The 20,569-nt window shown below is 41.0% G+C and overlaps 3 protein-coding genes across 5 annotated transcripts; 2 read left to right on the plus strand and 1 right to left on the minus strand.

The window, feature by feature from the left end:
* The first annotated feature begins 3,670 nt into the window (after nt 1–3,670).
* Nucleotides 3,671–4,995, plus strand: LOC145657902 (cerberus-like). The gene is made up of 3 exons (XM_081714629.1): nt 3,671–3,999; nt 4,081–4,229; nt 4,530–4,995. Exons 1-3 carry the CDS (start codon nt 3,819–3,821, stop codon nt 4,812–4,814), a joined length of 615 nt encoding a protein of 204 aa, XP_081570755.1. The 5' UTR covers nt 3,671–3,818; the 3' UTR covers nt 4,815–4,995.
* Nucleotides 4,996–5,762: 767 nt separating this feature from the next.
* Nucleotides 5,763–14,312, minus strand: LOC113585877 (alkaline ceramidase 2-like). Of its 3 annotated transcripts, none has more exons than XM_081714626.1 (6): nt 14,225–14,312; nt 13,385–13,499; nt 11,971–12,112; nt 10,143–10,280; nt 6,834–6,971; nt 5,763–6,698 (listed from the first exon to the last, which is right to left on the minus strand). In XM_081714626.1, the coding sequence occupies exons 1-6, from the start codon at nt 14,270–14,272 to the stop codon at nt 6,512–6,514; spliced, it is 768 nt and encodes a 255-aa protein (XP_081570752.1). In that variant the 5' UTR covers nt 14,273–14,312; the 3' UTR covers nt 5,763–6,511. The 3 variants fall into 3 exon arrangements, with proteins under 3 accessions (XP_081570752.1, XP_026879443.2, XP_081570753.1); XM_027023642.3 differs by having other exon boundaries at nt 5,767–6,698; nt 13,980–14,286; XM_081714627.1 differs by lacking the exon at nt 14,225–14,312 and adding an exon at nt 13,608–13,701 and having other exon boundaries at nt 5,767–6,698.
* A 397-nt stretch (nt 14,313–14,709) lies between these two features.
* Nucleotides 14,710–18,109, plus strand: rps6 (ribosomal protein S6). Its single transcript, XM_027023641.2, has 6 exons — nt 14,710–14,766; nt 15,452–15,583; nt 15,682–15,892; nt 16,610–16,756; nt 17,621–17,778; nt 17,964–18,109. Exons 1-6 carry the CDS (start codon nt 14,761–14,763, stop codon nt 18,057–18,059), a joined length of 750 nt encoding a protein of 249 aa, XP_026879442.1. The 5' UTR covers nt 14,710–14,760; the 3' UTR covers nt 18,060–18,109.
* Nucleotides 18,110–20,569: the final 2,460 nt, after the last annotated feature.

A 20,569-nucleotide genomic window follows, 5' to 3' on the forward strand; every position in this document is an offset into this window, starting at 1 on the left:
CACTGTTATCAAATATACTAATGAGTTGGTAATAATTGCACAAAGGAAAAAAGTATAAATATGGTGACATATCCATGTAAATCCATGTAAAAAAGTGAATGCATGGATTAATGCAATACAACATGTATAAACAAACAAAAAACCTTTATTTATGGAGGTGCAAATGAGTCTTTGAGGACAAAGGAACAAATCAAACATAGAAGTCCCACAAGAAGAAACTTTTAAATGGAAGAAAATAATACAGGTTTATTCTACCACAGTCTCTTGGCTTAGCAGGCAAAAGGATGTTGTTAATATCCAGTGGTGGATAGTAATGACGCCTTGTTTCTATTTGCTTTGACATGAGACTCACAAACCAAGCAAGTTTGAAAAAGAAAACAACTCAAAAATAACACAATAATCTGTCACCTTCCTCAAAACAAAATAATCACAGACGATCCATCACCTTTCTCATGGGTCTGAACCTATAGTGTTAAACTGGCAGACCTAAATTAAGCAAATTAGTTAGGAGGGGTTTTTGTATTTTTATATTAAAATATGAACATTTATGAAAAAGATTTTTCCTCCCTTCATTTGATGCCAAGATTAAATATAATTTCATATATTATCAAAACACTTCATAAAGCTCAGGCTTCCCTGTTCAGCTGCAAACAAATGACTCCAGACAACCCTTTCTCTTAAAATGAGTAGACAACGGAAGGCGCTCCAAAAACTATTTTAAATACTGCTGAAATAGTAGAATAGTATTAAAATATTTTATAATTTTTATTATAGAGTATTGTGATATGACCTATTGGAATTTAAACCATGGCATCTGTTTTATTTGTGTTTTTATTTTAGTGAATAAAGTTTTGTATTTTGAATGGCTGTACCTTCTTATAACAGAAGGTTTATTTTTATTTTTGATGAAACATGGGCCTGCGGTTATGCAAATCTAGAAATTTGCAAATTTGCGAATTATGTAAATCCATTCTGCAGTTTATGCATATCAGGTAAACATTGAATACGTTTTCCTTTTGGTTACTTAGGAAAACTTTGGTTGTTCAGCGTAGTACAAATTGTTTGTAGCTGAAAAAAAAATGTTGGGTTTAATACCTGACTTCTGCTGCATATCGGCAGCCTGTAAAAGCCTTTCCTGCTACGCAGATAGCGACATTCCTTTGTACATTTAGACTAAACCAATTACTGAGCCAACTCTGATCCAAAAATAACAAGACCGCAGAATTCAGAACTCAGAACCAGGGCCCAGTGTGACAAACGTTTGGACACAGCAACAGATAAAATTTAATATTGTAATGTTCTCGATTAGTGGATAGATTTCTCAAGCAGCCGCAATTCCTCGGTACTGTTTGCAATGGTGAATGGGAACGTGTTTGGTTCGCCTCTGGTTAATTCAGCGTGTTAAAAACGTTACCCTTTGGAGTGAAGCTTCAGTGGGTGGTGTATACCCATGGCCAACTACACAGAACATATAACATATCGGTTTAGGCTTTAAGAAATGTTATACATTAGTTTTAGACATTTTTATTTCAATTTTCGTTTGTTTTTCGCTTGCACCCATGTACTGAAAATACAATCCCCGCCCCTGTTAGTAACGTAAATAATACAAACATGTAACATTCAACCCAGCACAGGTGTGTGCTATCGTAGGTGGGCGTCATTACAATAACAACTGTGAATCCCTTGCTGGAGGCGGGCCGTGCCACGTGACTCGTGGGGGGAGGAGCGTTCCGTGAGACAGAGTGACGGTTACAGGATGTTGACCTTACACCAGCTCACCAGTTCTTGCACCTCCTCCCTGTATGCTGACTCATTGTCTTTGTTGATGAGACCCACCACCACTGTCGTGTCATCAGCAAACTTGATGATGTGATTCGAACTCTGCATCGCTGCACAGTCATGAGTCAGCAGTGTGAACAGCAGAGGGCTGAGTACGCTGCCCTGGGGAGCACCAGTACTCAGTGTGGTGGTGTTGGAAGTGTTGCTCCCAATCAGGACTGACTGAGGTCTACCAGTCAAGAAATCCAGGATCCAGTTGCAGAGGGAGGTGTTTAAGCCCAGTAAGATGGATGCTGGATGCTGAGGAACAATGGTGTTGAATGCTGAACTGAAGTGTATGAACAGCATTCTTATGTAGGTGCCCTTTTTATCCAGATGTGTGAGTGCCAGATGAAGTGTGGTAGAGATGGCATCATGTGTAGAGTGGTTGGAGCGGTACGCGAACTGCAGGGTGCAGAGAAGGGGGAAGCTGGGTCTTGATGCGTCTCATGACGAGTCTCTCGAAGCACTTTATGATGATGGATGTGAGTGTGATGGGACAGCAGTCGCTGAGACATAACACCGTGGGCTTCTTAGGCACGGGGACAATGGTGGTGGTCTTGAAGCATGTTGGGACCACAGCGCAGCTCAGAGAGATATTGAAGATGTCTGTCAGGACATCTGCAAGCTGGTCAGCACATTCTCTGAGCATACGACCTGGGATGTTGTCTGGTCCAGCAGCTTTCCGTGGGTTAACTCCATGCAGAGTATGCCTCACATCAGCCGCCGTCAGGCACAGCACCTGGTCATTTTGCGGAGGGATGGACTTTTCTGCTGCAACGTTGTTCTGTGCTTCAAACCGTGCATAGAAGTCATTCAGTGCATCTGGGAGGATGGCATCACTGTCACAGGAAGGTGATGTTTTCCTGTAGTTAGTAATGGCCTGAATGCCCTCCCACATGCAACGTGTGTCACCAGTGTCTTTGAAGTGTCCATGGTTCCTCTGTGCGTGTCCACGCTTTGCTTCCCTGATCGCACGTGACAGTTTGGCTCGTTTTCCTGAGAGCCTCTCAAAGACTTCAGACAGCACAATTTGTCTGACTTTCTTTCATCTCTTTCACACATGGTAATGCACTTAAATGTATATTCATTTATTCATTTGTCAAGTTAGCCCAGATATTAGGCCTACAGATAAAATTTTTAACATTATTAGTGATAGATGTAGATTAGAGGTTAACCGTTTTTATAATGTTTTTAATAGCAACAGATATAGCCTACTACAGATAATAAAGGTATCATTCATGTTGGGCTCTCTTCCTATGGTACATTGAAAACTGCAGTTGTAAAGGTCCTAGTATGTTACAGAAGTCACTACAACCCACTAATATTTTGTCAATTGCTTAACTGACAGTGTATCTGCTTAATAAGATCGCTAATTCTATCTTTAATCATTATCTTTGCTTTTACTAGATTTTAATAATTTTATCCCTCTATATTTAATAGATATGCATTTCAGTAAAACTTGTATTTTTATTAACTTTACGTTTTCTATTTAAATCAGTTGTTTTTATACTTTCGTTTTATTTGTCAAGCACTTAGAATTGACTTGTGTATAAAATTTACTATAAACTTGACTTACCTTAAATGCCTTGTCTAACAAAGATCATTCAGATGGACCTTGCCAAATGAATTTTAAATAAGCAAAAATATAACAGGCGTACACATTCTAAAATAAAAAAGAAAACAATTATAAACAATATAAACATATATTTTAATTCAATTGATCTTAAAGTTTTAGTTTATGATACATTTTGATTTTCTATGCAGCGGGTCGCTTTCGTTATACTTCTTATGCATCGGTTATTGTTCGTACAGGCAAATTAAAACAAAACATGAAAGGCGCCTGATAATCTGTGTTTAACACTAATTTAAAAGTTAAAGGTGTCTGTTCCGTTTTGACACCAAACGCTCATAAAGCTAGCCAACAGTTGGTAGGGGTTTCATTTGATCTGTACTTCACAAGCTGTGCTGGAGTTGCACGTTCCTTTGTTCTCTTCGCGATGTGTATATTCAGAGTTATTTTTCTTTTAATCTGGTTAATAATAATTGAAAGATTTGGGCTCGCTTTTGCAGATCGTCTTATTAGGGAATTTAAAGAGTTTCAAAGCAGACGTACAGCGCACGAAACCAGGACGGAGGGCCGTAACAGCACCTATCAGCTAATGCCTGCGCCGGAAAACGGTGACCGCAAACACTCGTCTTAGGTTTTCTCTGACAGAAAAATATCTTTTGGTACTAACAGTAAGACATCTACCCTTCCAGTGAAGCCAACTTACCAGCCTGCGTCTAGAGATGCCAAACTACTGTGGAATCACTTCATGTTTCGAAGAAAGTCAGAATTCCAAACAATTATGTCAATCAGGAACAACGAGGTGCATCAAGAAAAATGCCGCACCCTCTCATTTACACAGGTAGGTTAAAACTATTTTTATTTAAACAAGATTTATAGGCTACAAGCAAATGCACCTTAAATTAACCCTTGTCCTGTGGATTGGATTCATTTGTTAAACAGTGTAGCTAACTATGATAGGTAGTAAAACAGCGACTGCAACTGTTGGCTTTAGTCTGTAATTGTACACTGCTCCAGAGTTTTTACCTTGCAGGCGGCTTTTTCTTTCTTTCGTTTTCGCACGCCTTTCGCACATATAACTAGGCTCCTGACCTACAGTTTTCCAGTTTACGTTCAGTCGATATGACTTGCATTCCCACAGAGAGTTTCCCATGAAAACTGTGAGACGCTGGTGCTGAAGAACAACGTGTGCTTCGGCAAATGCCACCACGCAGGAGCCGAGGCGGACCCAGCCTCGTGCCACATCTGCTCCCCGCGTAAATCCTCGCGCGAGACCGTGCAGCTAGAATGTGGGAACAATACACGCGTCACCAGCATTGTGACGGTGGTGGAAGACTGCGCGTGCCAGATTCGGAAAGGCTGGCAGTCACGTCACCATGGCGGACCGTTTCTTGTCGACCCAAGCATTGGACTACAGCAAGCTTGAATACCCTTTTAACTTATGTCTTAAAATTATGAGCCTACTTAAAACGGAAACAAACACAAATTCCCAAAACAGATTGTTCTGTCAACATCTAAAAAAAAGCGGATGACGGGTTGAGGGAATTTTTCTCTGCTTTGTGGCATGTAATTTACGTTAGGCCCATTTCAAGGAACCCAACCTAATCTTACATACATCTTGCACACGAAGAAAATCATTATGAAACAATAGTCCCTTTAATAGGCCTAAATATTGCCCTGACCATTTCAGCCAAACAAGCTGAAACTCAAGACACTTCCAGAATGAGAAAACAAAAGGCAAATGAAAAGTCTTTATTTTTAAATTAACTGAAAATATGGTAAGTGTAAATATAGTTCACCTGTCTTATTCAGTTACACATCTCAAAGACTTTTACATTGTCCAAGACAGCTTCTTCACAAGACTGCTTCTTCCACAAGAATTTCAACCCACATGCCCAAAATGATTCAGATGGGATCAATGTTATGCATCAGCACAGGTTTAAATGATCAGTCCATAATTCAATCAGCATGACTGCAAAATGTCTGAGATGGTGTCTGAGATGAATATTATTCCTACTCTGTATCAATTTTGTAAGTCACTCTGGATAAGAGCATCTGCTAAATTCCGTAAATGTATCCACATAATCAGAGAATCAGTACATCGCAATCAAGTGTTTGGGTGTGGTTTTATGATGTGTATACACTACATTGTTGTGTTGCTTCTGCATAATTTGCATTGACCTGTTATACCTTTGCATTGCATTAAATAATGTGGTAATATTTTTGGCTCTCTGTGTTTAAACTGTATAAAATATGAATCATTTCATTTATGGCTATTTAAACTATACAACAGGACTGAAATTCATTGTACATTCAGCCTTTCAAAAATCAGTTACTAACTATCAGAAAATGACTTGGTTTTCATATAATAAAAACACTTTTATTAAAAATGCTTTCTGTAGGGTTAACAAATCTATATATTAAGATAATAATACAGGCCTTGTATAGCATTATAGTTAGTAGCACATGCAGTGTAACAGTGGTTCTTAAGAAATCATCATCCAGTAAACTCTGACATGAACTGGCTTTGCATCAGCTAAAACCCAATAAGCCTCATTTAATAGCAATAATTTGTGAACTAATTTATTAGGGATAAGTGTTTCTCTTTGAATATCACCATACAGTACATCACAAATTAAAATAAAATTAGGATTGCTATAAGAGAAGTGAAGTGGAGCTAGACTGAACTGATTATTTCATCAGTGCTTGAAAATAAAAAACATTTATATTGTGTTATTGTGTTATGTTGTGTAAAACTGATAGTTGAAAAATATGGTTGGGCTTTTACAATAATTATGCATTTAATGCATGTCTCAAAATGCTGCTGTTGAGGAGAAGGTTGTGTGTCGGCCAAGCCTCTGCTACTAAGAAGGAGTCTGTCTGAGGTAGAGTCTGCCTGCTTGTGCTTAAGTAATAACCTTCTTATGTCACTTTGTGCTTAGCAAATAGCCTTCTTATGTCACCTAATGTCATCTTTATTTTATCCTTATCCTGTACATATCCTCCTGACTTCAAGGTGTGACTTTATATCATCATGCTATGTTATATCAGCATCTTGATGCCAGTTTATATTCTGTTGACATTATCAAAAAACGTGCCATATTGGTGCCATGTTCTGACCCTCTATGTCACCTTGACACAGGGCTTCCGCCGGCTGTGGAGCAGCGTGACATAGGGGACCCCGATGAAGGCCCACCGTTCGCTGGGCCAGAAAAGGATGACAGGTCCTCTCTCTGGAGCTTCTGTGGCTGCATCAAAATAGGCGAAACACACGCAGCCCAGGTAAGAGGCCAGACAGATGAGTATGTGCCTGAAAAGGAGGGGAAAAAACATCACAGACATTACAGACAGGGAGAAGGGAGGAGAGTGTTGGATCAAATGACTTACAATCTTGAAAAATGTCATGTAGAAGGTTTTTCTGCACACACTGAACAAAAACACTCACCAAGCAGAGTGGAGGTACGGGAAGTTGACAGTGGACCACATGTCACAGAAGAGCCGGTCACTGACCCAGCACAGAAGAGCAAGAACCCACCAGACAGCAGAAATTACACCAAGTTTACATACACGTGGGTTCTCACACCTGGACATAGAAAACACATATACACACACATTTTAGCATTTGTTAAATATATGTGATTAAAGAGAAAATATACAACAAAGGTTTGGTTTGGGGGGGGGTTTGATTATTGCTATTACCAGGGATGATACATTAATTACACTGGATGCCCCCCCTCCTTTGAGTCTTGGTTCCTCTCAAGGTTTCTTCCTCATGCTCTAGGGAGGTTTTCCTTGCTACTGTTGCTCTTGGCTTGCTCACTGGGGGGCTTCCACTAAGATATTTGTAAAGCTGCTTTGTGACAACATCTGTTGCTAGAAAGTGCTATATAAATAATTTTTTTAAATTGTTTTGCAAACTAAAATAGATGAAACCTTAAAGTACTTTTTACACTGAATTTCAATCTGTTTTTAGAATATTTCTATCATGTGTTTTTTAAGTGACAGTGCAATTACATTTTACTTTAGTTATATATTACTCATTCATAAATAATGCTATAATTACATTTAAAATATGAATAAGGATACTTCTAAAATGTGAAATGTATGATTTTTGCCTATATTTGGCCTCAGGAATATCCCTCTACAGTGTCCAGCAATAGTCTGCCAACATAGAGGCATAGATCCACTTTCTTGGGTACCTAAAAAAAAAAACTTTAAAAAGCTTTTAACTTAAAAAATGTGGGTGATAAAGACATTCTGAATACATATTTAGATTCAGCGTGCTAAAATACATAATAAACTGAGGGGGGTGGGGGGGGGTTGGCATGAAGCGCAATCAATGTTAACCACTTTACTGTCTTGATTTGCTGCAGTGCACAGTTTGCCCACTTGGTGGCAAAATACACAATGCGATACACAACTGCAAAATCAGTTGCGTTATCATTATGCATAGGCTTTGGATCACAGGAAAATTGTTTGAATTCTACCATAAAAGAACGTGAGGGTGATTTTGCATCAACTAATTTATATGTAACCATTTTTCAGGTTATAATTAGCTAATTTAACTTACATTAAAAAAAATCATTAAAAAGGCAATATACGAATACAGTAACTCTAACACACCCTCCAGAATAATGAAAACAAAGTAACAATAGCAATATCTACAACAGCAGCAGCAACAGTTGAAAATCCAAAACAAACCAAACAATAGTAGCATGAGTCAGTCGATCCTGCTGACTGTTAAGGAGTAGAGTGAGGAGGGGGCGGAGGTGCTTGATGAATATTGAATAGGGCAGTGTGAAGGGGGCGGAGCAGCTTGATGAATATTGCGGGAAGTGTGGAGGGGCGGAGCAGCATGTTGACTGTTAAGGAGTAGAGTGAGGAGGCGGCGGGGCAGCTTGATGAATATTGAATAGGGGAGTGTGGCGGGGCGGAGCAGCATGTTGACTGTTAAGGAGCAGAGTGAGGAGGCGGCGGGGCAGCTTGATGAATATTGAATAGGTGAGTGTGGCGGGGCAGAGCAGCATGTTGACTGTTAAGGAGCAGAGTGAGGAGGGGGCGGAGCAGCTTGATGAATATTGAATAGGGGAGTGTGGCGGGGCGGAGCAGCATGTTGACTGTTAAGGAGCAGAGTGAGGAGGGGGCGGAGCAGCTTGATGAATATTGAATAGGGGAGTGTGGCGGGGCGGAGCAGCATGTTGACTGTTAAGGAGCAGAGTGAGGAGGGGGCGGAGCAGCTTGATGAATATTGAATAGGGGAGTGTGGCGGGGCGGAGCAGCATGTTGACTGTTAAGGAGCAGAGTGAGGAGGGGGCGGAGCAGCTTGATGAATATTGAATAGGGGAGTGTGGCGGGGCAGAGCAGCATGTTGACTGTTAAGGAGCAGAGTGAGGAGGGGGCGGAGCAGCTTGATGAATATTGAATAGGGGAGTTTGGAGGGGCGGAGCAGCATGTTGACTGTTAAGGAGCAGAGTGAGGAGGGGGCGGAGCAGCTTGATGAATATTGAATAGGGGAGTTTGGAGGGGCGGAGCAGCATGTTGACTGTTAAGGAATTTGAGTTGGAACAGTAGCAGAACATCTTTTGTTAAACCATAACGAAAAGAAAACATCTGATAGAATAGTTTAAAAATATATGTTGTGGCTAGGTCATTCTTTGTTGATTAGTTGCAGTTTATCTACCTCATAGTTGGAGAATAATATATCTAAAAAATCTAAAACTAATCTAGAACAAGGTTCACAAATAGATCAATCTGTGTAAGACAAAAGTAGTTTAATTACTATTTACAGGTAGACACTGCTGTATAGAAAAACACTGCCTGCTGTGAGATATAATGGGTAAATATTTCACACTGCAAAGACAGACAAAAATAGTCAAGTGTTAATGGGCAGACACATGCTGACAGTTAAAGGTAAAGGGATTAGCATTTATCACTAATTACACACAAAGAAATATACAATCACCATGGCAAAATGCACACACAAAAATGCACACGTCAATAGTTGCAGAAGGGAGTGGAGCCATAAGGTCTGATAAGGTCAGCTTTTAATTGCAAAGCTTATCGATTTGACGGCTCTGAGGAGATGAAGCACATCCATCGCAGCGGGATCACCACTAACACTACCTCAGCGCACAGGGATCTGTACAGCCCACCACTAACACTACCCCAGGACACAGGGATCTGTACAGCCCACCACTAACACTACCCCAGGACACAGGGATCTGTACAGCCCACCACTAACACTACCCCAGGACACAGGGATCTGTACAGCCCACCATTAACACTACCCCAGCACACAGGGATCTGTACATTCCACCACTAACATTACCTCCGCACACAGAGATCTGTACAGCCCACCACTAACACTACCCCAGTGCACAGGGATCTACACAGCCCTAACACTAACCTAGAAAAAGTAGGGCACCTCAGGTAAATAAAGACTGTATGAAATTCACTGAGAGATCGTCTTACATTCTTTTTGTGCACTGATGTTTAAGAAGAGGTAAATCATTTTATGCGGATGTATAGTATCACTACTTTATTGCTACTCTGCCTGGAGCTAAGAGGTAGACCACTGCTAGAAGATAAAATTAATGAATAAAAAATGAACCCCAGTTCATAATGATTGAGTGTGTTATCTAAACCAACAGTATCGTCTTTGAATCATCATTTATCATGTAGCTTTGGAATCAGCATACTTCATGTCATTTGGGGTCCTATTCCAGTGTGCTGTACCAGGGTGGGTTTCTCTAACCTCCGGAGTTCAGTGAAGAGCAGAGCTGTGCAGGGGATACCCAGGGTCATCAGAGAGATGGAGTTCAACACAGGCTTCACAAAGGCCAAGCATGTGGTGGTGCCGGACAGTGCACCGACCACCACCTTAAACCGAGACCTGTTACACAACCCAGGAGACAACATTTAGGATGGTGACATTTAACAGTAATACACACTGTGAAACAATCTATATTCTTTTGCCATTTTCCAGCATTGGCCATCTTGACGTTTTTGATGGGTTTGTTCTCCCTGTTTGAAACAATATGCAATACAGCCCCTGAATGGGTCAGTGATCTAAGTGCTAGTTCTGTCACTGGGTGATTTCTGGTTCAGTTCTAGTGAATGCCAAACTTACTCCTGGCCACAAAAGCATAACTGGCCTTCTTGCTGAGGCAGGGGTAGCTCAATGGTTAAGGTACTGGACTAATATTTAGAATGTTGCTGTTTCAAGCCCCACCATTGCCACTGAACAAGGGCCTTAACCCTCAAATGTACTCAGTTGTAAGTTTTCTTAATGCTGTAAATCTATACCCATTCATTGTCTCGTCTGCTGACTATGTTCACATTTGTTAGTCATTTCACTACAGTTTACTGCACTCACAGTTCTTCACATTTACCAATCCATTACTCCACTTTTTGTTTTACGGGTCAACCTAGACTGGGTCAAAACAGCATGAATTACTATAAACAGCTGTCAAAAACAAAAACAATTCAATATGATTTAATCCAAAGTCTACAAACAAACAATTTCTGGCAGATGCATAGCTTTGTTAATACCTTGTTGCAAAATGTAATTGCCTGTATGTAGAAGCAACACATATTTAACAGTCACAGATGCCTTGGAACTTGAGTTCAACATTGGTGTCAAATATCCACTAGGCTACAGGTCAGAGTCTTCTGAGCATATCTCAGAAATAGACATAAAATAATCAAATCGGTCTCTTCTGAATTTGCAGTGGGACAGTTTTATCCTAAAAGCAGCCCTGATGACCTGTGTGTACAGTTCCAGGCATAGTTCCCCTACCGGAAAACTTAACGGCAGAAGCCATACACTGATCTTGGGTCAGCCGCAAAGGGCAACTTTGGAGGAATGTGAAAGGGAGGATTGTCCTATGGCTTGCCCAAGCACTGGCTATCTGCCTGACATGTCTAGTATTCTTGGACTCAGGAGTGGACCAAAAGCTACACAACCAAGAGTTCAGCAGAAGAACTGCTGGCAACTGGCTGAATGAACCCTGTACATGTAATGGGAAACTTCTTTAGACTCAAGCTATCAGATGACAACAGTTAGAAGGAGATGGCTGATTCTGACATACCAGCTAAACCTGTACACCTGCCTGAAACACACTGACAGCCTAATATTAAGCTGTTACCAGTGTGTTATATAATTCCAAATAAAACAGTTCAGTCTTTCATTATCATTTAGGATATAGGTCTAAATATATTAAGCTTAGTCAATACTGCTAAAAATGTATCATGTACATTTTTGCATTTTTGAAATTGCATCACATTACCATATATAATTATGATTAACCATAATATGGGACGATAATTTTGGAGGAGTAATACATTTCTTCTCTAATTTAAACAAAACTCTTTTTAGTCTGTAGAACCATTTATTTTAGAAAATCACATATTACTTATTATATTGTTATAATGTTATTAAGTTACATATGATTTTATAAAATAAATGCTTCTATGGACTAAAGAGGATTTTGTTCAAATTAGAAAAGAAATGTAGGACTCCTCCCACATTAAATGCACATTACATTGTTAGTCTTAAGTGTGTTTAGTACACTTTTTTTTACCTGTCTTTCTGGAACATTCTAGGCAGGTATCTCTTAGGAAACCACATTGCAATAGCACACGTCAGCACCCAGAGAATGGCCAGTTCATCCAGCATCTGTCCAAGTAAGCTCAGCGTGGCATGGAAATAGGTTGAGCCAATGCCTACAGCACAAAGCAACAACACTGATATTGGGCTTATAATTAACTATAATTACAATATAATTATCATTAAACATGAGCATTATAGTCTACATTAAAACATAAGGAGCTTTACTCATATAGCAGTGAAGCGGTTGAATTTCCCTAAGGGAAAAATAGCTGTCAATGATTAATAGACTCCTATACAAAACATGCCGCCGTAAGAGTGAACTGCTGGCTCCTGCTTCCTTGTTGACTGAAACCTATCTGATGGCGGACAGGATGTTTGAGGCTTAATTATGTTGGGAGGAATTTCATCAGGAACTTCAGTCTAACAGAGCAACATCGGATGAGCCATATATCTTTTGATATTTATTTGGGAAATGCATTTAGAAACAGAATAACATCTATCATCCATAAGTAAGAATAACTGCAAGGGGTTAAATAGCACAAAAAATTCCAAAACATTTTTTTTTTCTAGGTAACAAGGTTAGCATTGTTTTTGGTCAAATAATGAGCAACGGCACTTGCTTTTCTTTTCTTTTTTTAATCAAACAAGTATTTTTTGGTAATTCAGAATGTCTTGCAGATAAACACCAGTGTACTAAAGGCCCTCCTTACAGAGGTACACTGGCAACAACCTGACCTAGACCACTTGGAGCTTAGGTGACACAGGAAGTGAAGCCTATTTTGTACGTCCTCATTATTAGCAGGACTGAGAAGAGCCATCATTTGAAGTCCAACCTAATTCCTGGCTAAACAAGCTTAAGACTGAATAAGCAATGCCTCAGTTTACATACTTCTTAAACCTGTTTGATTCTCATCTCCCAGTAACGGAGTACAGACCTGAAGTAACAAATCACCATCCTTTGTTGATGCTGACTCAGTAAGAAGAACAAAAACATACTTGAATTTTAGCCACAAGGCATTGTGTACTGTTTGTCAAGTGTTTCCCCTCACCCTCCTGTTGCTTGCTATGTCATACACTAGCATCACAACACTATCAGACAAAGCAGACGTATAGTGACACTAATTTGCTAACTGTCAAGGAAAGTGGAGGGCTGCGGTATCTCTAAGGAAAATGTCTCCAACAGTTACCATGTTATCTTCACACACATTCGTGCCAGCGCCATAAGATTTCTGTTCAAAGCAAAATTATTATTTTCAAAGAACATTTACTAAAAAGAACAAATGATAATAACAAAAAAATGGAACTAAAAGGCAAGTGTGAAAAGACGCAAGAGAAAATGAATACTGATCGTGCTGAAACGATTCAATCTGGCCCCGAACACTTACCGACAACAACGAGCAGCGCCCATATTAGATAAATTCCACGGTTGTAATGTGTTGCATATTGGCGGAATAAGCACATCAGTATAGGTGGCAAAATGAAAAACAACACATTGCTTATCTGAAATGACAGAAATCACATAAAAGAAGATGTCATTAACAAATTAGGATAATAAAATATACGGAATGATGCAAAATTGGAATAAAATGAAAATAAAAGAATATTAACTAGAATATTAAATGTTGAGCTAAATACGATTCTATAAAGATGGGGGGGGGAAAAAATCGATTCTAGGTGCAGCCTCTCTTAGGCTAGAAGCGTCCGCACGTGCTGCTTTGACTCTTCACAGTAAGGCTTTGTAATCCAGTCATTCCCCAACACAGATGCTACAGGCTCGTAGAGCGAGTCTCTCTGCGAGCGAAAATTCGATTATTAGGCTCTTGATCGATAACTGTTTACCACACAGCCTATTGATCGACAAATCATATTGCACATATGGATAGATATTGCTAATTTCTAGCACACATACTGTTTTTGTTTGTTGTTTTTTGGGGGGTTTTTTGCTCTAAATAATAATAGACTGATTCAAAATTGACCGACCGTGTTGTAAAACTCCGCTATGTTCGGGGAGATTAGATAGTTGCCCTCACACCAGTCCACCTCGGAGCTTCCAGCTCGGAGCTGCTCCCAGAATTTCAGACTATTCATACTTTTCATAGGTCAACTTTCCCTAAACTTGGCTACAGCAGTTCCTTTTCCTCGGCACGACTGTTTGGCAGCTGTGCATATTATTAGTCTGAGCACAAAATGATTGAACGCGATGACAAAAAAATGAAATGACGCGCCTCAGTATTTACACGGTTCACTGTACAGACCACTCGCAGCCTCCCCATTTAACCGGGTTTGTTCTCGCTGAATCCAAATGAAGCGCCCGCCACAACGACGGCGTTTTAATAGTCATGTGATTGTGCGTGTCTCCATTAAAACTATGCTGTCAAACATTTTATTTGCCACAGCAATGGGACATTAATCATTACAGCGACCATGGGCTGTTAATAAACTGTCTAATTGTTTATAGCATTAATAGTATTATAACATATTGTTTATATATTGTTTTTAAAAATCTGACAGCCAATGTAAATAGACTAACAAGCGTAATTACTGAACCATGGTTATATGTTATTAACATACCTTCAACTAAAAAATAGGGTACAGAATTTTATGTAGATTTCAATGCAGTACCCTACTTAAATTTATTAAATCAACTTTTCATAAAAGCGTTGTGCGAATCCTCGCGATACTTTATGGCTCTATGTGAGAGTTCGGGGCGGATATCCGGTCTCTTTTCGGTGGTGGGCTCTTGTTGAGACAGTCCTCCACAATGAAGGTGAGGGTTTCCAAGTTGATAATTTCATAGTTCTTGACTTATCAGTTCAACAAATTTCAACATAACCACTATGTGTGCGCTTTAAACATGTAAATGAACTCTTGTAAAGTACCACGAGTAGTGTCTTTGAAGTAGATGAGCATTGATTGCATCAGGCTTTAAGGTCCTCCGCTCTGAGCGGCTAATTATCTAGCAACATGGCGGCGCCCGAAATGAACGTGCACTCTCGATTTTGCTGAACAGCCATGAATGGATCTACTTGGGAGTATTTCTTGTTTTGTCGCTCGACCCTACTATAAAGGGGATGATGCGATTTGGGCCATAACTGGATTGTGTAGTTACACTTGAGGCCAAATCGTCAGGGGTTTGCTAAGCTAGCTTTACGGGTACCCGCTATGTTCTAACTGGGTAACGTGGAACACCATTTGCAGACAACCCGTTTCTAGCGAAAAAGTAAGTTAATAAAGTTTACACTTGAGTAATGTTAGAAATCCTAGTTAGCTAGCTACAAGCGTTTCTTGTATTTGGCTAAAGGGGAGTCTAGTTAGCTAAACTAATTGGGTTAGTTTAGCCATTTGAGGTTCTATGTGAAATGTTCTGTTTATGCTGAGAAAAGACTGCGGCGCGTTAATTATAATTCTCTTAGCATTGTTCACTTACACACTATTTCTTTCTGTTTTAATAGCTCAATATTTCGTTCCCCGCCACTGGCTGCCAGAAGCTTATAGAAGTTGACGATGAGCGCAAGCTGAGGACCTTCTATGAGAAGCGCATGGCCACAGAGGTGTCTGCCGACCCTCTAGGTGACGAGTGGAAGGTGAACGTCCAGAAGCGTGATTCCACAACATTCACCCTGCTTTAGTTAATTGATGAGCCTTGTTTGATGGTGGTGGTCTTTTTTTTTTTTTGGCACAGGGCTACGTTGTGCGCATTAGCGGCGGCAATGACAAGCAGGGCTTCCCCATGAAGCAGGGCGTGCTCACGCACGGCCGCGTGCGGCTGCTCCTCAGCAAGGGTCACTCGTGCTACAGGCCCCGCCGTACTGGCGAGCGCAAGCGCAAGTCCGTGCGAGGCTGCATCGTTGACGCCAACCTCAGCGTGCTGAACTTGGTCATTGTCAGGAAGGGTAAGCGAAGTATCTTAACGGTTGAAAGGATTTTGGATTTCCTGGACAGTTTAATGTTAAGTGCTTTGAGGTGGGATCAGAAACACAAGGCTTCTGATTTCAGATGTAAGGATGCTCTTGGCAAAAGTATGCATCTTGGTGGATTTGTAGCAATCAAAGAAGAAATACCTGTTTATCCTTGTCCATTTGAGATGTTATGCAGGAAAGTGCTATGCCTGTCAGAGACGTTTTGCAGTAATGTCTGGGCGCACCCCTCACTTGGCTCTAGTACCAAATGGAGTTTAAACATGATGAGATTGGGCTGAAGATGTAGACCTTTATTGGTCATATTTGTGTGTGCAGTGCAATTAAATGCTTCTTTCTGCATATCAGTTATCCACTGCTTGGCAGAGCAATGCAATGTAACCCAAATTTCTACCCCCTATGCTACCACTGCCCTGTATGAGATGCTGCCCTTTTATTACTGGAGTGAATGCATCTCCCAGTCTCCTCTTAGCATCCACTTGGAAAACTATACTGTTCAGACTAGCCTATGAGTGGGGTCTATTAACTTTGACCAGATTAATGTGCTGCAAAATATAAGATGAATTAGCAAAACATTTTAATGTTTACACAAGCCTCTTGGACTCGAGAGGCATTTGCTGTGGCATGTTGTATTTGATTGCCCAGAGAAAACCACCATCTAATCACCCTGTTTCGCCTCACTCCTCTGCCCAGGTGAGAAGGACATCCCTGGGCTGACTGACAGCACCGTGCCACGCCGCCTGGGCCCCAAGAGAGCCAGCAAGATCCGCAAGCTCTTCAACCTGTCCAAGGAGGATGACGTCAGGCAGTACGTGGTCAGGAGACCCCTCACCAAGGAAGGTGATGCTTTGCTCAACATTTTGTGTAATTACTGTCTGAAGGCAGCTGCAGGCTACAGACCTTTTGTTACACTCCTTGGAGAGTTACACAGGTTCAGACATTGTGACTGTGATGATCAATTTGATCTGTTAGATTTGTCTAGTATCTTCACTGATTTATATTGTTTCTGGACTGCGTAAATGCTGGGATTCCCTCCTTGCACTGGACTATCTGGAATGTCTGAGATGAGTTGGGATGCTCACATCAAGCGTTTCTTACTTGGAGGCCTCATTTGCATGTTAATGGGCTAATGGTCAACACAGCTGTATTTGTGTGGCTTGCTATGTTATGGAGTAACATCTGAGCTTCAGTTCAGAAAGCTTGAACAGAGCCTCACAGCACACTTGTAGACCCTTTCTGGCTGGCCAGTAGCCTCTAAGGGGGGACAGAGTGGTGCCAGAGCAACAGTGGAGCTGCTAACCGGATAACGGCCAGACCTCTGCCTTGTGGCTGGTCGGACTGCATTGCTCTGCCAAGCATCACATGGCAGCTTTTATGGCTCCCACCGTACTGCAAGACGCTGCTATCTGTATTAATCTGTGTCTAAGCACACACATTGCTTAATGGAATAAGTAATGGATCCTTTTAAACCAGTGGTGGAATTTGTAACTTTGAACTGGTTTGTTTCATGTCTGACCATTTCTTTAAGAGAGATCTTTGTTGATCACGATGTGTTCTGCAGCTGAGCTTGGAATGTCACTTGTTTCTGCTCAAGTTCGACGTTCTCATGTCTCCATTTGCTGCACAGTTAAATGTATTCCTAGGAGTGGAGCAGGATGTTTGTTGCTGTTGTCCAAGCAAACTTGCGTCTCTCCTGCTGCATAGGTAAGAAGCCCAGGACCAAGGCACCTAAGATCCAGCGCCTGGTGACGCCCCGGGTCCTGCAGCACAAGCGCCGACGCATCGCCCTCAAGAGGCAGCGCACACAGAAGAACAAAGAGGAGGCAGCGGAGTACGCCAAGACTCTGGCCAAGAGGATGAAGGTATGCTCTCATTGACCACTGCAGCACCACAGTTATCCTCTCAAACTCCAAGCTCACTGTGTTTGGTCATGGGCAACGATTACATACGGCATTGGGACAGGTTGGGTGTGGGGGCAGTCAGATCTCATGTTGATGTGGGTGTGTGTGAAAGGAACAACTCTCATGTGCACACTCGTGTCCTGTAGGAGGCCAAAGAGAAGCGGCAGGAGAAGATCGCCAAGAGACGCCGCCTCTCCTCCCTGAGGGCCTCTCAGTCCAAATCCGAGTCCAGCCAGAAGTGAAACCTGCACCTTGTACATTGCAAATAAACAAGAAAAATGGTTTAGCTCGATGCTCGTCTTCCTTTCTTTTTGACTTTTCGGGAGCAGTGGGCCTGTGTCTCTTGAACTGATTTCTGTGAGGATTGCGGTTGGCTGTGGACCACGGGCATGGTTAAAGTGTTCTAGTGTGCAAGGGACAGGGAAAGGAAGGGAAAACACTAGAAACTTGCCTTGCAATAATAAACTTTAATTGTACTTTAGGTTTGGATGTTGTCATCTGTACCTTAAGAGGAAGCCATCTCCGTATATTACAACATTGTAAGTTGAAGTTGGAATATTGTGAGCACCAGAGGGGAAAAGATCTGATATTAATAAATGCTCCATTTATAAAGGAGGCTCAATAAAAATAAATAAATAAAAACCGCAAACGTCCTTTGATTGGAGAACTGTATTTGAAACTGTACAATTGGTTGAATAACATTTGGGCCACAAGGTGGCGGTATAATTGGATGCAACGTAATGAGCAAGTCATCACTGATTAAATCTTAGTTACGATAAGCGTAATTTTAAATTATATACATTATATATACATAGATTATGTTTTATCCTTTTATTTTGAGTCGAAGTAGAATACAGAACATAATTAACTTGGCTGATTGCTATACAACTTTACACAATTGCCTTCTAGCGGGACAGTATGGTTAAACAGCAAGTTTGGTGTAGAAAGAAATCTAGTAACAGTTTAACCTCAGAAAAAAAAAATTAACTAGTGCTTTTTTATGGATGTTGGAAATTTTAAAGCAAAGAATATTATTACAGAGTTTACCAGGTCAAGGATGCTGTCCGTGATGCTAATCTGGTCTTGAACTAACTGAGTTGCCATGAAATTGTCCATCATCCAATTACAGATGTTGTATTCCATCTGTCGTTCTACCAGAGAATGCTGCCCACCCTGCCTAGTCGCAGTTTATCTGTAATTCCAAATGCATCATAAAGTTATGATGCATACGTTGGGGAAAAAAGGCATGGGCCGAATGGCACCTCTGCCTTTGTAAGGTCTGTTCTTGCAGGTAAGAAAAGCTACACGATGTGCCCACATTTCAGCAAAAACATTCTTCTTTTAACTATACATAGTGTGTTTGTTTCACCTGTTCGCCATTTTCTAGAAGCCACACAAACTGCAAAATAAATGTGAAAATATTGAGCTTCACAGAAACTAGAGGTAATTAAATGCATAATGTGGATTTACAGACAAATTGTTGTGTCTAGAGGCTATATAAACAATAAATGTAGAGCTAGTTTATGGGATCTCTCTCCCTCTCTCTCACACACACACCCTCCTTTCCTCGTTTGCACAGGTGACAATGGGGTCCACACACCTCCACCTGTCATTCAAAGCTCCCACATTCTTGAAACGGTGTGTACTATCAGAATACAAGGATAAATTTGCAGATTATGGCAGTGTTGCGTTACAGAATTCAATCTTGGCTGACCAAGAGTTTGTGCCAATGGAGGGTCAGATAACCAACACCAACACATTCTGGCAATTTACATTCTCACTAAGGGCAGCACCCCCCCCCCCCCCCCCCCCCCGCCACACACACACACACCAAATGGGGATACAGAACACTGGGGCTTGCTGGTGAGGTTACTCTGGAGATCATGCTTTAAATGCCCACATAAGCAATATTAAGTAAGTAAAACAAAATGTCACTAAATGTTTTCCCTGCAGTGAGGCTGCATATATGTAAACCAGGAATTCCATGTTCTAGATCCAACTATGTTCCACACTCTGTGATTCGGAAACCAACCAAGCCTGTGAGGATCTATTCTCCACCCATTTGCAAAAATCCATATATGCAGGACTATCGGCAATATTCTTTTAAAACATCTACAGTGAACCGAACAATACAGGCCTCCAACAATACAGAACAATTACAGTGAAAACCGAACAATAAAGGCCGCCTACAGGATAGATGGCTCTAGTCTGCTGACAATGGTAGGCATGAGCTGCCCGTTCTTGTGGGTTTGATTAGATTAGCTGAAACAGTATGCATTAGGAAATGTGACAATAATGGCTGTTTCACATTCCATCAGATTAGTTGTGTACAATATTATTATCTTGAACCTTGCATCTTGTGAGGGTCAGTATGTGTCACACCATCTGTCTGCTTCAGAGTAGTACCAAGCGACACTCCAAAACAACAGCCCTTCAAGATAACAGACAACCTGAAACTGTGTCCTGGTGAGTCTGATGCCACAGCGCAGGATGACTGCCACCATCTGAAACAAATTCCAGCCCACTGCACTGCCAGCAAGGTCCTTCCTATTTGAGGGGAAGACCAACCACAAGCTCACGTATATATCCCATCCCATTCCACACAAACAGGCCAAAGCCAAGGTCCCCTACAAACCCACCAATGTACTCCTTGATGGGGTGTCAGTACATCACAATGACTATTTTATTTTATTAACCTTTATTTCACCAGAATAAATTCTCACTGAGATTAAAAATCTCTTTTCCAAGAGTG

Source organism: Electrophorus electricus, chromosome 5 (genome assembly GCF_041902795.1).
Source record: "Electrophorus electricus isolate QZ-2024a chromosome 5, ASM4190279v1, whole genome shotgun sequence".
Taxonomy (NCBI): Eukaryota; Metazoa; Chordata; class Actinopteri; order Gymnotiformes; family Gymnotidae; genus Electrophorus; species Electrophorus electricus.